Consider the following 15,093-nt stretch of genomic DNA (forward strand, 5'->3'; position numbering starts at 1 on the left):
TTGATTTTGGTGATGAATGTACAACTATGTAATGGCACCGTGAACAATCGAATGTACAATTTGTTTTGTATGACTGTGCGGTATGTGAATATATCTCAATAAAATGAATATAAAAAAAAAAGAACCACTGATTTACAGAATAAATACTAAGAGGCACTTAACGTGGCAGCTGTGATTTTGAAAAGCTATTAGTTTTCTTCAAAACCATTCTTTCTTCAAAAAGTATTCTTCAAAACCACAAATACTTAACTATTTTGTGCCTGTTGATATTAAATGCAACTGTTTCTTGACCTAATTGAAGGCAATGTCTTTTTGATTATCAGATCCATGGAAAACTCTGCGTATTTTGTTTGCTTTGTGAAGCATACTTGAGATGGTGGCAGCTTCAAGATTCAAACCGGAACACTGACCCAGATGACTTGATTAGATATGCTAAGGAGTGGGATTTCTATAGAATGTTTGCAATTGCTTCTTTAGGTAAGAAGAAGCCATGCTTTCTATTCTGATTTAACTAGCACTTACTATTCTGATTAAAACTAAGACAAGTGGTCCTAATAATTGGTAAAAAGAGCTAGTTAATATAAGATTTGAGGCTAAATTCTCAACTGTACCACAGATATGTTGGGTGAGGCTGTCTAAATCACCTGGATTCTTACTTTACTGTTTAATGCATACATAGTATGAATATAATTATGCCTATCAGATTAGAAAGTTTTATAAAATATTTTGAGGTATATGTTGTTGATAAAATCCTTAATAATTAAATTATTCTTATCCATTTTAATGACTACCTTTGTCCAACTTTATTAAAACAGCTTGATAATTGCCAGACATTGGCCAGTTTCTAGACTAATACTGTTTGTTTCCTAGGGAAAATGTGTTACTTATCTGTGTACAAGGAAATCGATTACTTCCCAAAATTCCTTCAGTTCAGAAATTACTTTTCTTCCGAATTTGAGTTTGTGACTTATGTCATCATTTTTCTAGTGACAGAATTGTGTTGAATTAATTTCTGTGACTATATTATTACTTGCTGGTTTCCATGCTTTTCTGCCTCTACATTCTTTGATTATAATAAAACAGTTTAGTAATACAAGGTCTCCAATCCACTCCAGTGCCATGATATTTCTGGACTGTGTGTCCTGTTTATCTTCACTCATAATCTTGCTCACCTTGTCCAGTCCCATGGTTTTATGAACTCCCAAATACACATCTCTATTCCAGACCTTTTTCCTGAACTCCAAACTCTATATCCATCTGCCTTCTCAACATCTCCACTCGGCTATCTAATGAATCACCTTATCCAAAAACAAGCTCTTAATCTCCCTGCCTTCACCCACTCTCCACCCCAAATCTGCTCCACTCATAGCCTTCTCCATCTCAGTTGTGAGGAACTCAATTCTTTTAGTTGCTCAGACCGTGAAACTTGGAGTCATCCTTGATGCCTCTTCTTTGATACTCCATATTCAAATCATCAGGAAATATGGTTGGTGCCACTGGAAATATTTCTACTACTACTTTTCATCCCTTCCATGACTACCTCCTGATGCAAGCTACTATGTTCTCTCACCTAGATTACTATGGTAGCCTCCTGTTTGTAGCCCAGTTCCCCAACAGTCTATTCTCGACATAGAATAGTCTTATAAAAACAAGTCAGATTATGTCACTTATCTGCTATAAAAAGTAGCCCCCATTTCACTCAGAATAAAAGCCAAAGTCTTTTACAGTGGCCTAAAGGCCCTCCATGACCTTCCCTCCTCCAATACATCTCTAAGTTTGCCCACTGCCACCAGCTACCATATCAACTCTGTCCCAGCCTGTCTAGTTTACTTGCTCATTTTCAAACATGACAGATAATCTTCTATCTGAAGGCTTTTGCACTGGTTGTTCCCTCTACATGGAACACCTATCCCCTGACATTTACACATCTGACTCTTCAGATCCATCAAGCTCTGCTTAAATGTCACCTTCTCAGTGATGCCTAATCTGATCAACCCTATTTAAAAATTGTAACCTATCATCCCTGCTTTGATGGTCCTGATCTATATTCCTGCTTTACTTTTCTTATGGTATTTATCGTCTAACATACCAAAGAAGTTATTTATTTTCCATTGTTTATGGTCTGCCTTCTCCCACTAAATTAAGTTGAATGAGGGCAGGGTTCTTTGTTTTGGTCAATAGGAAAGTGCCTGCATATAGTACGTGCTCAATAAATTTTTTTGAATGAGTAAATGAATGCATCTGAGGCAAGTGACCACCTGTTAGACTTAATAAAGTAGTGTTCATTTATTTAAGAAGTATTTATTAAATACCTTTTATGTGCCAAGCACTACTTTAGGCAAAGATGTAGCCATGAAAAATAAAACATCTCTGCCTTCTTGTAGCTTATAGTCAGGAATCAATTATGATTTAATTGCTAAGGCTTATGACAAGTGAATACCATGCAGTCCATTTATTAGTGATTTTAGACATCATTTGGACTTAGCTGTCATGATTTTAAAAATTTATTACTAATGCTCTCTTTATTCTTTTAATAATAAATATACAAAAGATATATTAACATTTATATCTTATAAAGCATAATGTTAAAAACATTCATGAACAGATCACCTAACTTAAGAACTAGAACCCAATATAATTTTAGTCTTTAAAACAAAACCTCTTAAAATATCTAAAGCTAAACTGCTTGATGTCCATGATTTTTATATAATACTAAAAAAAAAAAAAAAAACAGGCTTCTTTTCAAATATTTTGGGATTTTTTAGCACCTACTCTGTAGCAGATATTTTGATACTTAGAAATTTCTTTCTATTTTTTACTTAACTTTTTTCTGTCTTAACTTCCTAATTCTATCTATATTCCCTAGAGGAGTTCAATAAGAATATCTTACATAAAGATAGCATTTCATAATTTTAAAACTGCTTTTCCATGTATTATCTAATTAAATTTTCACAACCATCCTCTGAGGTGGGTAGGTTAGGTGTGCTCCCCTACTTAAAGCTGTGGAAACATGGGATTAGAAAGGGTAGATCCCATAGCTGGTCAGTGCCATCACTGAGACCTGATAATACAAATATTTCAGTAATATTTGTCTTGTGAACAGAGTTTTGCAGATCCTCAGGTCTAGTGCAGTTTCATAAATTTCATAAATTCTAAATTAGAAAAAATGTAAAACTTTATCTAGTCTAACCTTCCTTCTGTCCATTGCAAGAAGCCCTTTTCTCTACAGATTCCTAAAAGTTGGTCTGGCTTTGTGTGAGCATCTCCAGCGACAGGAGACAATCCATCATTATTAAATGGTTCTTGTTGTTAGGGAGTTCTTTACTATTATATTAATTTTTTTTAATCCAAAATTCAGCCTTTCAGATCTGCCTGTTTGAGCAGTTCCTTGCAGTTGACAGCCCTTCAGTTGTTTTGAATGGAGTTAGCACGTCTCCTCTGAGGAACAGATCACATTTCATGGAGGTCAACCATCCTAAATCACTTGAATTGCTCCTAATCATGTGTACTTGGAACCTCTGTATTTTGACTGTATTTAAGTTATAAAACATTTTGAGAATACAGATGTTGCTGCTAGAATATGTGTGTTCCTGCAAAACCTGATTCTGCAGAAACCTAATCTCACAACACATACAACTGGGTTATAAGAGGACTAACAAACCTAATAAAAATAATAGCACAGTTTAAAAGAAATGTTAAATTCCTAGTAAAGAGAAACAAAACAGCTTGTGCATATTCTGGCTAACAGAACACCAGTGGGGCAATTGCTGCTTCTCGTCTCGAATCTGTCCTTCTATTACTACTTTCTGAAAGTATAAGGAATTGCACTAAAAAATAATTTTCTTAAAATGAATAAGGGAAAAAAATTTTTTAAATGAATAAGAAGTCTTTTAATTTGATTTAGGTGAAAGTACTCAAAAAACTGTCCTCATATACTATTCTTAGAATGGGTCTCATCTTTCAGACTTAAAATCCTCCATTCCTGTTTTATTCTTTCTGTGGTGAGCTCTTACATCGAAGATGTTTAAACAGAATTTTATCTCCTAGAAAGAACTTCAGAAAGTTGATGATTCTAATGCTAAAGGAGTTAATTTTTTCTTCAGTGAATGCTGAAGTATTTCATGAAAGACTTGTTGGAATAAGTGTTAAAATTGTACCAGCAGGATTTGACACAAAGCCGGGGGTTTATTTTTTACAAAGAAGAAAAAGAAGTAAAAGAAAGAAAGTTTGATCTTGATAAAGCATTTCTTATGAAGTCAGCTGATAAGCTGCATTTTGGAATTGTGGCTTACTTGGTTTTGGGGGATATGGTTTGTATGGGGACATTCATATTTTTGTTTTCCATTTTCTCCTTAGAACAAACTGCCTATTTTATTGGCATTTTTACTTTCCTGTGGGTAGAACGACCCATGGCAACAAAAAAAAAGCCCAACTTCATTTTGCTGCTGAAAGCATTATTATTATCCAGCTACGGAAAACTCTTGCTGATTCCAGCTGTCATTTGGGAACATGACTACACACCTCTGTGCCTCAAACTCATCAAAGTATTTGTCCTTACTTCAAATTTCCAGGCAATTAGAGGTACGTTTATATTTTTATTCTACCCGTATAAAAGCTTAAAGTCTTGTTTCTAGAGTACAGTGGAGTTTTTTTTTTGCTTTTCTTTTTTTTAATGAACACTGAATTTTTATTATCTGAAAACTATTTTGTAACCTGCTTTCAAAATACACTGCAAACCTTTTTAACTTCATTCATGACTAACACATGACTTTATTGGCTGTCCCAAAATCCATTATATGACTGTACCATAATTTATTTAATCAGTATTCCATTGTTGGACATTTATTATTTCAGTAACATAACCTTGTTACAGTAACAAGTAACCCTCTAGTAAACATTCTTGTGCCTCTATTTTTGGGTTCATCTCTGATTTTTAAACTTTTATTGTATCAAAAAATATATATATATATAGCATAACATTTCCCATTTTAGCCACATTAAAGTATACAATTCAGTGATATTAATTATATTCACAGTATTGTACTACTGTTGCCACCATGCATTACCAAAACTTTTCCATCACCCCAGACAGAGACTGTATTATGCATTAACTCCCCATTCCCTACCTTCAGCCCCACCCCTGGTAACCTGTAATCTACTTTATGTCTTTAAGATTTCGCATAGTCTAGTTATTTTATATGAGTGAAATCATACAATATTTGTTTTTTTATGTCTGCCTTATTTCAGTCACTATGATGTCTTCAAGGTTCATCCCTGTGGTAGCATATATCAGAATGTCATTCCTTTTTAGGCTGAATAATATTCTATTGTATATGTATACCACAACAATTTGTTTATCCATTCATCTGTTGAGGGACAGTTGGTTTGCTTCTACCTTTTGACTATTTGGAATAATTAGAGCACAGTTTTACATAACCTGTCAAACACTTAAATTCTTCATAGAATAATAACAATACCTAACATATATAAAGTGCCTTATACATAGCAGGTACTCAGTATTTGTCCGGTTTCACCACATAGCACTTTACAGTTTTCAAAATGCTTTCATATGCATTATCTCTATCCTGTGAGGTTTGTCGAACAGCCATTATTACATCCATTCTATGAATGAGCTTTCAGGGCTATGAGGGTTAAGGAACTTGTCCAGAGTCACCTGGCTGGGCAGTTGACAAGCCGGGAAAGAATACCAGGTATCTGCCTCCCAATCCAGGACAATTCCTACTATACCAAGAAAGGGATAAGCAGCTCTCAGTCTCTTAATTTTTCCCAGACATCGTGAGAAGTGCTATTTTAAATGAACCTATTACCTGATACTTTATCATAATCCTTATCATCTTGCAAACTGTGACACTAGGAGTAACCTTTGTTTTCTGCTATTCCCTAGAGCCTTAGAAGCTATTTTTTGTTTTCCCCTTAATATTCTTAGGAGTTCACCTCTTGATTTGAAAGGAAACTCAGCATTTTTGTTATAAGCAGATGCTTTGATTCTCTCAAAATGTTTGCAGTTAGAAAAGTAGGAGAAGGTAACAGCATAGCTTAATAGGAACATAGAACAGATATTCTAAATCACATTACCTTTACAAAACAATTCATATTACCACATGATCCCACATGCCCATATCATTTCACTAAACTTTTAAAAACTTATTAGTTGGAAGATGAGCAATGCCAAGATGGTGGATGAGACACTTCAGGGTTCTGTACCCTCACACAAACTTTGAACAACCCTGGCTTACCCCTCCCCTACCCCTCACCAGCTCAGCACTGAGCTGACCCAGATTCCCAGTGTGGAACCCTGGTACCAGTTCCAGAGGGAGCAGAGTAATCCATGTGCAAACACTGGGAGCAAGTATGTCTGGTCCAATCTGGTGGTGGCCTGAGGGACTTGCCATCCAAAATTTGCCTTGTATGTAGAAGGCAGTTCACAGAGCTCTCCCACAAGACACTATGGGAGACTCTAGGGCAAAGGATTGCTGGCTGTAGGACATACAATGCAGTGTACAGGACCATGGGGAACTATGTCCTAGGAAAGAAGGGACATTCGTAAACATATAAATGGATGAATTCCTAAAGCCACATGTGCATGCACAGAAAGGACCAGGGAGGCCCCTAAGCTTTGGCCTGAAACTATTCCCTAAAACTTATGGTATGGATAAATCTGTAAGGAGAGTACTTGCAAAGGTGATTCTGCAAAGATTGGGAAAGATATTTTCTTTTTTCCCTTTTTTTTTGTTAGTTCCTGGCATTTGAGGAAAGCACTGTCATAATACTAGATGGATACAAGTTTAAGGTACAGATGCCTCAGGGTCTAAGTTCCAGCAATAACACCTTAAAATATCCAAATGTCCAGGTTTCAACAAGAGGTTACAAAACACATACAGAAACAGGAAGTGATGGCCCAGTCAAAGTAGAGGATTAAAGCTTTACAAACCCCCAACAGGGAGGACCAGACCTGGGACATACCAGACAAAGACTTCAAAAAAAAATAGTCCTAAATATGCTCAAGGAGCCAAAGGAAAACATTGACGAAGAACTAAAGAAAACCAGGAAAATGATAGATGAACACAAAGTATCAGTAGCAAGATGGAAATTATGAAAAGGAACCAAACAGAGCTGAAAACAACAGTAATAGAAAAGAAAAATTCCCTAGAGGCGTTCAACAGCAGATTGGAGCTGGCAGAAGAAAGGATAAGAGAACTCAGAGTTAATACAATTGAAATCATTTGGTCTGAGGAGCAGAAACAAGAAAGAATGAAGAAGTGAACAGAGCCAGACCAACCTATGGGACACTATCAAACATAACAGTATATGCATTGTGGGAGTCCCAGAAGGAAAATGGAGTGGGGCAGAGAGACTATTCAAGGAAATAATGACTGAAAAATGATCTCTGGTGAGGGGAATGATCGGTAAATATAAATGCCAATACTATTGTATATTTGGTTTGTAAGTTCACTTTTTACTTCCTACAGGATCCGAAAGGCAAAGGTGTAAAATATAATGAGGAATCTATGATTTTAGACTCATAATGTATAAACATGTAATTGGTGACAAGAACTACAGAAAGATGGAAGGATGAAGGATATAGGAACATAGTTTGTGTATACTATTAAAATTAAGCTGGTATCGAAGCAAATGAGATTGTTACAGATTTAGGGTGTTAAATTTAAGCCCCATGGTAAGTACAAAGAAAATATCGGAGAATCCATAAGTTCCTAAAAATAGAATTAGAGTAGAGTTTGCCAGGGGTAAGGAGCCAGGGGAATGGGAAGCTGATGCATGATGAATATAGGGTTTCTATTTGGAGAGATGGAAGAAAGTTTTAGTAATGGAAGATGGTGAGGATACCTCAGTGTTGTGAATATGATTAATCCCACTGAATTGTAAGCTTGGGAGTGGTTGAGATGGGAAAGTTTATGTTGTACATATATCCCCACAATTTAAAAAAAGAAAAAGCTACTAACGAGACAACTACAATTAAATGCAATAGATGATCCTAGATAGGATCTACAGTAAAGAAAAGGTTCTAAGGAACATCATTAGAACATATTTTAAAAATGGAATGTAGACTAAGTTTTATATTAATGTTAAATTTCTTGAACCTGATAACTGCACTTAAAGTGGTTACATAAGTGAATGTCCTTGTTCTTAGGAAATGTACAGGGCAATATTAAGTGTTCAAGAAACATGATGCATACAGCCTGCATTCAGGCATTGAGAAAATGGATTGACAGACAAAACAGATAGGTGGATAGATAAGAATGTTAAGGCAAATGTGGCAAAAAGTTAAAATTGATGGAGCTGGGTATCTGGGGAGCTAGGGGTACGTTGGAATTCTCTGTGTGGTGTTTGTATTCTTTATGTAAGTTTGAAAGTATTTGAAAATTGAAGGTTTTTTAAAAACTTATCAGTTGGCTTTTCTTTCCCAGTGACCCTGAACATCAACCGAAAGCTCTCCTTTTTGGCTGTCATGAGTGGCTTACTGTTGGAAAGCACAGTGGTCTACTTCTTCCAGAGGATGGAATGGGATATTGGAAGTAACTGTGCTATCTATAAATCTCAGGACTTTTGAAGAGGTACTAAAAACATCTATAGTGTTCATGTATTCAGACAAGTGTCCCTCTCAAATTAGACAAATGTAATTGTAAAATACATGACCCATCCCCTAGCATTGCCTCTAGGCCACCTCCATCTTTCTCAAGGACTCTAGTATATAGCTCCCAGGGTCCTTCACTTTAGTTCCTTTTATCATTCTCAGTACAATCAACATCCATGTTTTGGTCACTTCTAGTGCCCTCTCCTTACCATTTCTCTAACACCTCAACTCCAAATCACTTCTATTAAGATCTTAGACTCTGAGACCCTCCCTCTGACCCCTGGCTCCCACCCTTCCCAACCATTCTACTCCCTCACTTCCATCATCCCTACTTTGTCTATCTTTTTGACCTCTGACTCTCATCTACTTCTGACCTCCTTGCCTCTTTTTTATCCAAACCTGGAACCTGTAGGCAAGTTGTTGCAAGTATTCTCCATTAGTCCCTTGAAATCCATCAACTTCTTGTCCTTCTATCATACATGCCTTATTAAGGCTGTTTTGGTGAGTCTCATCATTTTCTCCACATAGCATTGCAGGTGTTTCCTGAGCAAGTCATCTCTGTCGATGCATATAACCTCAACTGGACATTGGTGTTGCTCCTCTGTCTTTGTATTCACACCCAGTTAATTGCACATGAAATTTCCTTATTAAAGCATTTGTTCCAAAAGTCTTCCCTCTGCTCCTCAATCAGATGTCTGCTTCCACTTTTGAGTATTTTCCTTCTTCCAGATACAGACTTGTAGATTGTGGTCCTTCCCTGCAGCCTCTGTGTTGTGAAGTAGGATCTTAGCATAGACTCTTGAAAGCTGTGGTGGGAAGTAAGGGGATTGCAGGTGGTGAGGACAAGGTAAGTAAAGGAACAGAAGCAGAAGAAAACAGGCTCTGTCCATGACCCACATGAGGGAAAGCTGTAGCTGATGCTTTTAGTCATTTCTTATTCTACCTACTCCTTGCAGATAGCTTTTCTAAACCTTTACCTCTCCGAGCCCCAACCTCCAATTGTGTTGTCTCAGTCTCCCTTCATGGTCAGTTAATCATCTTCCTTTTCAGGTCTTCAGAGACTTTGCCCCTTCATTTATTACCTCTCCTTTATAGTGGCTTCTTCCCCTCTGCCTACATCCATGCATAGCTCTTTATTCTAGAACAGGTGGTCTAAGCCCACTTCCACTATTTCTTCACTGTTGTTTCTCTTTGTAAAACATACTTCCTGTCATATTCTCCTGAATCTGAGCTTCTAAAATTTTCCAGGAAGGCCAGTTGCCAGTTCTTTTTCATTGTCTTCTTTCTCTCTGAACTCAACTCTGGAAGCTGCTGACAGCCCTTCCTTCTGAAGCTCTCCTTCCATGGCTACCCCAGTTCCCTTTGTGTCATATCTTTCATCTTCACTGACTTCTTCTACCTGTCTAGGATTCTTTCCTCAGTCCTCTTCTTTTCTCCTTACTGTATGCACGCGCTGCTTTGGCAATACCATAGCTTAAACAACTGTCTCTACACATGTTCTTTCCAAATCTAGTATCTCCAGCTCTCTCTCTCTGCCAGTTCAGTTGTGCCCTTTCCACTGCCTCCTAGATAACCCCATCTTTGTTCTGCCATTACCATAAATGTCATCATCTGCCCTCTAGCCACCAAAACAGAGTCCTTTCCAGATAGCTTTTCTCTTGAAATATCCCTCATTCTCTTTTCATTCACACCCTAGTTCTGTCTACATTGTCTTTTGCCTAAAAGGTTATGTCAACCTCCTAACTGGCCTTCAGTCCATATTGGTGCAACATTAATCTTCACAGAGCACTACTTCTGGTGTCACCCTGAAATTTTTAGTCGTTTCTTACTGTTACCATAGAAGTTTCTGGCTCTGGCTGAGGAACACCTTTTGATTTTCTCTAAGCTTTAGTATGACCTTCCATAATTTGGTCCTAATTTTTCTCCCCAGGCTTATTTCTACCCACATTCTCTGCTACAGGTAGATAGTCTGATCATCTCCAAATACGTCTCACGCTTTCTCCAGGTCCTGGAGCACCCTCTTCTCTGCCTAGCCAGATGCAGTCATCTTTTGTTTCTCTATGAAATGAAGATTTTCCAAAAACTTGAGTTTGTAGGGATCACTCCTTCTGTTGACTGCTAGAGCTCAGATCTCCTGAGACAGTCCCAGTTTGGTATTTTGTCCCAGACTTTCATAAGTACTTCTACTTGTCACCTTATTATAATTTATAGTTATGAAAATAAGGCTGCAGATCCTTAATAGTTGCTTGAAAATGATTATCCTGCTTTATGTTATGTCATGTTTTAGACTTACCTGTCTCTTATATTAAAATTTCACGTGCTTATGCCTTACTCCCCCAACCTGGTTAAAAGTTTGATGCAAGGAAACACCATGCCTTAGATTAGTCTGTATCTCCCATAGTAGAGGGCCTTGCCCTAAATTAGTACTTGTTGATTTGGTTATCAGCAGAATGTGGCATTCTAAATATTTCCTTTATTATCCACAGTTTTATTCTTTACTCTTTATGGCATGACCAGCTGCATCTGACAAGAAAAGACATGAAATATAAACCAAGCTATTCATTTCTAATGACTAAAATGAAGCAAAGATTTGGAAACATTTCCCAAAGAAGAAAGTAATGATTTTGACTGTGGGACTTTCCCCACACACACAGACACATGCTAGAAACAGCCAAACCACATAGAACAGATGCACACAGACACTCAAAGAAACACTCACACAAAACCCAAGGACTATTATTATAGGAACTGTTATATATACAACATGTGAAGATTTATAAACAATCCCAGGTAAGCATTTGAATTGAAAGAGGGACATGTAATTCATAGTTCACACATAACTAAAAAAAATCTATGTTTCATTCTTTTGACGTTTATGTATTTTTAATTTAAATGTTAAGATGCTGGCTTTAAATAATATATTTTAAATAGTAATATATATCGAGTTCTTACAATAGAAATACTTTTCTCTTAATAAAGGCTTTCAGAATAAACTGAGTTTTTTAAACTTGCAATTCATATCTCCCCTTGTAAGTAAGGGAAATCTAAGTGGAAATCTACTTCCCTTGTAACTCTGTGAAAGTGGCTGATTCAAAAATAAATAAAATACTAAAAACCACTGAATTGTACACTTTACAGGGTGAATTATGTGATAGGTGAATTTTCTCTCAAAGCTATTAAAAAAATACATGCTAGCACTTCTTCCTTTTTCCCTTTCCCTGTTTCAAGCATTATTTACTTACCCAACAAATAGTAACTGAGCCTACTATATATGTGTCATACATTATGGAAACAATGATGAAATAAGATGTGATCCACTTGAAATTTACAGAATAGTGATAGGCTCATACATGTGAATAGATGACTACAGTTCAGAGAGATAAGTACTTTAATGAGGTAAGCATAGGGTACTTGGAAATGCTGAGTAAAGAACATCTATTCCAGCCTTAGAAGTCAGGGAGGTTTTTTGAGAGAATGGGGAAAGGGGAGGAACTTTCCAAGTATCCCTGGTAAGGAGAATAACAACACATGCAAAGACCTAGAGAGCAGAGTGTGTAACATGCGTATTCAGAGAACTCCTGGATAGGGAATGAGCCATGGAACTTTAAAAAAAAAAATGATTCTAGAAAGTCACTTAAAGGTTGGATTATGAAGAGCCTTGTGAGTTGCGATTTATCCTAAGGACAATGAAATCAATACAGAGAGTTAAAAAGAAGAATCCAAAGGAAAAAAACCAATTGGGATAACATCCCACAATGGCCACAGGATGGAAAGGACTGTTGACCACCAGATGGAGCCTGTAAGGGAGAAGGTGGTTGGGCATACAACCAAAAGGAACGAGTCAATTAAAAAATAAGCATTAGAAACCGCGTTGTGTCAGTGAGATCTCCTAGTTACTTTGCAATGTATGGGAGAGGATAATTTAGACCCAGAAGATGTAAATGAAACACTTTATCATTTCTCTTCAACATATTATTCATTACGTTACTCCTTGAGTGAGAATAGAAAGGGTAAGTTTCCAGGAAGAAGGCAGAAAGACTTCCTTCAAGATGGCCAGTTACACACACTGCTAGAAAAAGTAATTAGTTTTCCTGCTTCCAACATCCCAGTCCACTGCCAAGCCTAGGGCGCTAATCTTATCTCTATACTGTCCTCTAGTGGCCCTAAATTTTTTTTCAACAATTTTTTAATGAAAAATTTCAAAGATACAGAGAAGCTGAAAGAATTGTACAGTGAAAACATATCTACCACTTAGATTTTAAAATTGTTAACATTTTCCTAAAGTTTGTTTTAAATATGATTCCTGGGGCAGAATTGCTCTACTAATTATATTGGAAAGTTAAGTGGTAGTCATGCTTGGTGCCTTAGGATAGTGTCTGTATTCCCAAACCAACCTCTCCCCCCACCCCATGAGGTATGATCTAACAAAAAATATATTTATATGGAAATCCACATGAAGGTATAAAACTATGTCACTTTTAGATACCCCCACTTTTGCTGAAAAGTACACTCAGACCATCCTGGGAAACCTGCCTCGTAATCACAATTCTGGATCAGTTATTTTCAAAACAGTGGCTACACTTTGACAGACCCATCTGCTAATTCCTGAGTTTTCAACACAGCAAAGAACAGATGAGAAAAGTTTTGAATTTATGGAGCAAAGAGTAATAAAGTACATGGAAAATAGACAAGTGGTCTTTAAAAAAAACAAGAAAAGTTTTTCTACTGAGTGAAGTCCTTTGAACAAAATTGGAAAGAAAACATATTGGATATATGAGCCAAGGAAAGGATATTGTTAGGTATTTACAACAAAACAAAAAGCATCAGTCAGGAAAGTTAAAGGTATTTTTAAAATCAAATCTTTTGGATGTAATAAATTGAAGTTTAAAATGGTTGAGGGATTTGCTCAAAGTCACCCAGATAGTAACAGAATCAAGACATAAAACCTTGGTCTCCATTCCTAGTCTAAGGGTGGATCTCGGGGTCTGCCCTCCCTAGTTGAGAAAGAGGATAATTTACTGTTTTTGAAATAGTTAGGAAGAGAAAACAAGGGGGTTTTAAATAGAGAACTCAAATGACTAGAACCAGGAACTGTAAAAGGAAATAAGTATTTTACTGTATTCTTCCCTCAGTGGAAGAGCTGTGATCCTTAAAAGCTGTATTGTACCTTTCTGATATTTAGCCATAATCTTTCATTATAAAATATGGGAACACATTCTGAAGGGAAAAGTTTTTAACCCAAAACTAATTTTAAAAATGTTCTCTGGCTCCTAAAGAGCTAACAGAGGAAGACCATTACAAAAGCAAGAACCTCCCGAGACCCGAAACAGGATTCGATTTATTTATTTCTATTTAATAAATATTTATATATACCATTGATTTTGTGCCAGGCACTATTTTAAGGGCTTTATAATTAACTCAGTCATCTTCATAGTAACCCTATGAGGATGCCTGTCAACTAAGGTTGACTCCAAGAGTCCATCAGCAAATTTACTTCTTTCTGACTATGTTAAAAGGGTTAGAACAATGTGTTAGGTCAGCAGACTGAATGATGGTGTCTCATCATGACACAGATAGCTAAGGGGGAAAGAACAAAGGTGGCTAGAAATCTGTATTCATTTCCTATAGCTGCTGTAACAAATTACCACAAGCTTAATGGTTTAAAACAACAGAAATTTATTCTCTCTCACTTCTGGAGACCAGAAGTTGAAGGCAGGGCCACACTCCCTCCAGAGGCTCTAGGGGAGAATCTGTTCCTTGCCTTTTCCAGCCTCTGGTAGCTGCAGGCATTTCTTGACTTGTGGCCACACGACTCCAATCTTCCAGGCCTCTGTCTTCAGATCTCTCTCTCTGCTTCATCTTCACACTGTGGCCTTCTCAGGGTGTGTGTGTGTGTGTGTGTGTGTAATCTCCCTCTGCCTTTCTCATAAGGACACTTGTGATGGCAATTAGAGCCCACCTGGATAATCCAGGCAAACCCCTCCATCTTGAAACCCCTAACTTAATCATATCTGCAAAAACACTTTTTCCAAATAAGGCAACATTTATAGGTTCCAGGGATTAGGACCTGATATCTTTGGGAGGACCATTTTTCAGCCTATGACACGTAATTCCTTTGGCTAACAGCCGTCCCTGCATTTGTGCATGTGTGCACACACACTCACAAACACACCCATCCTACTGAATCTGAATGGGAGTCTACCAAGAAGCATGACCCTTTACCTGACTCTTCATCAAAGTGAGAAGGAGGCAGGTTTCAGGGTGATATAAGAACTCTGAAAGGCACCTTGTGACACAGTAAACTACCTGTTCTTGGACTTGTTCAAGCAGAAGCTAGACTGTATGTGCTAGGAGGGAGGTCCCTGCATTGGTTGAGAGGTAAATTAGATGCAGATTTTCCGGAAGTCACCTTGCTTGGACACATTTGGCAAGGAAATACCAATACTAGAGCTGAGCATTTACTATCTATGGACCTTAGT

General features: G+C 37.1%; 1 protein-coding gene across 3 annotated transcripts in view; it reads left to right on the plus strand.

The window, feature by feature from the left end:
- The window catches only part of ARV1 (ARV1 homolog, fatty acid homeostasis modulator), a 37,571-nt gene that overhangs the window by 6,333 nt on the left and 16,145 nt on the right, over nucleotides 1–15,093 (plus strand). For 2 of the 3 annotated variants that reach the window (XM_037820885.1, XM_037820882.1), the window contains exons 3-5: nucleotides 324–477; nucleotides 4,357–4,581; nucleotides 8,448–8,594. In XM_037820885.1, the coding sequence (XP_037676813.1) occupies nucleotides 324–477; nucleotides 4,357–4,581; nucleotides 8,448–8,590 (522 nt within the window). In that variant the 3' untranslated portion in view covers nucleotides 8,591–8,594. Of the gene's footprint in view, nucleotides 1–323; nucleotides 478–4,356; nucleotides 4,582–8,447; nucleotides 8,595–11,100; nucleotides 12,443–15,093 lie in introns of those variants that run through there. The other variant, XM_037820880.1, reaches the window with a different exon arrangement.

Source organism: Choloepus didactylus, chromosome 2, assembly GCF_015220235.1.
Source record: "Choloepus didactylus isolate mChoDid1 chromosome 2, mChoDid1.pri, whole genome shotgun sequence".
Classification (NCBI taxonomy): Eukaryota; Metazoa; Chordata; class Mammalia; order Pilosa; family Megalonychidae; genus Choloepus; species Choloepus didactylus.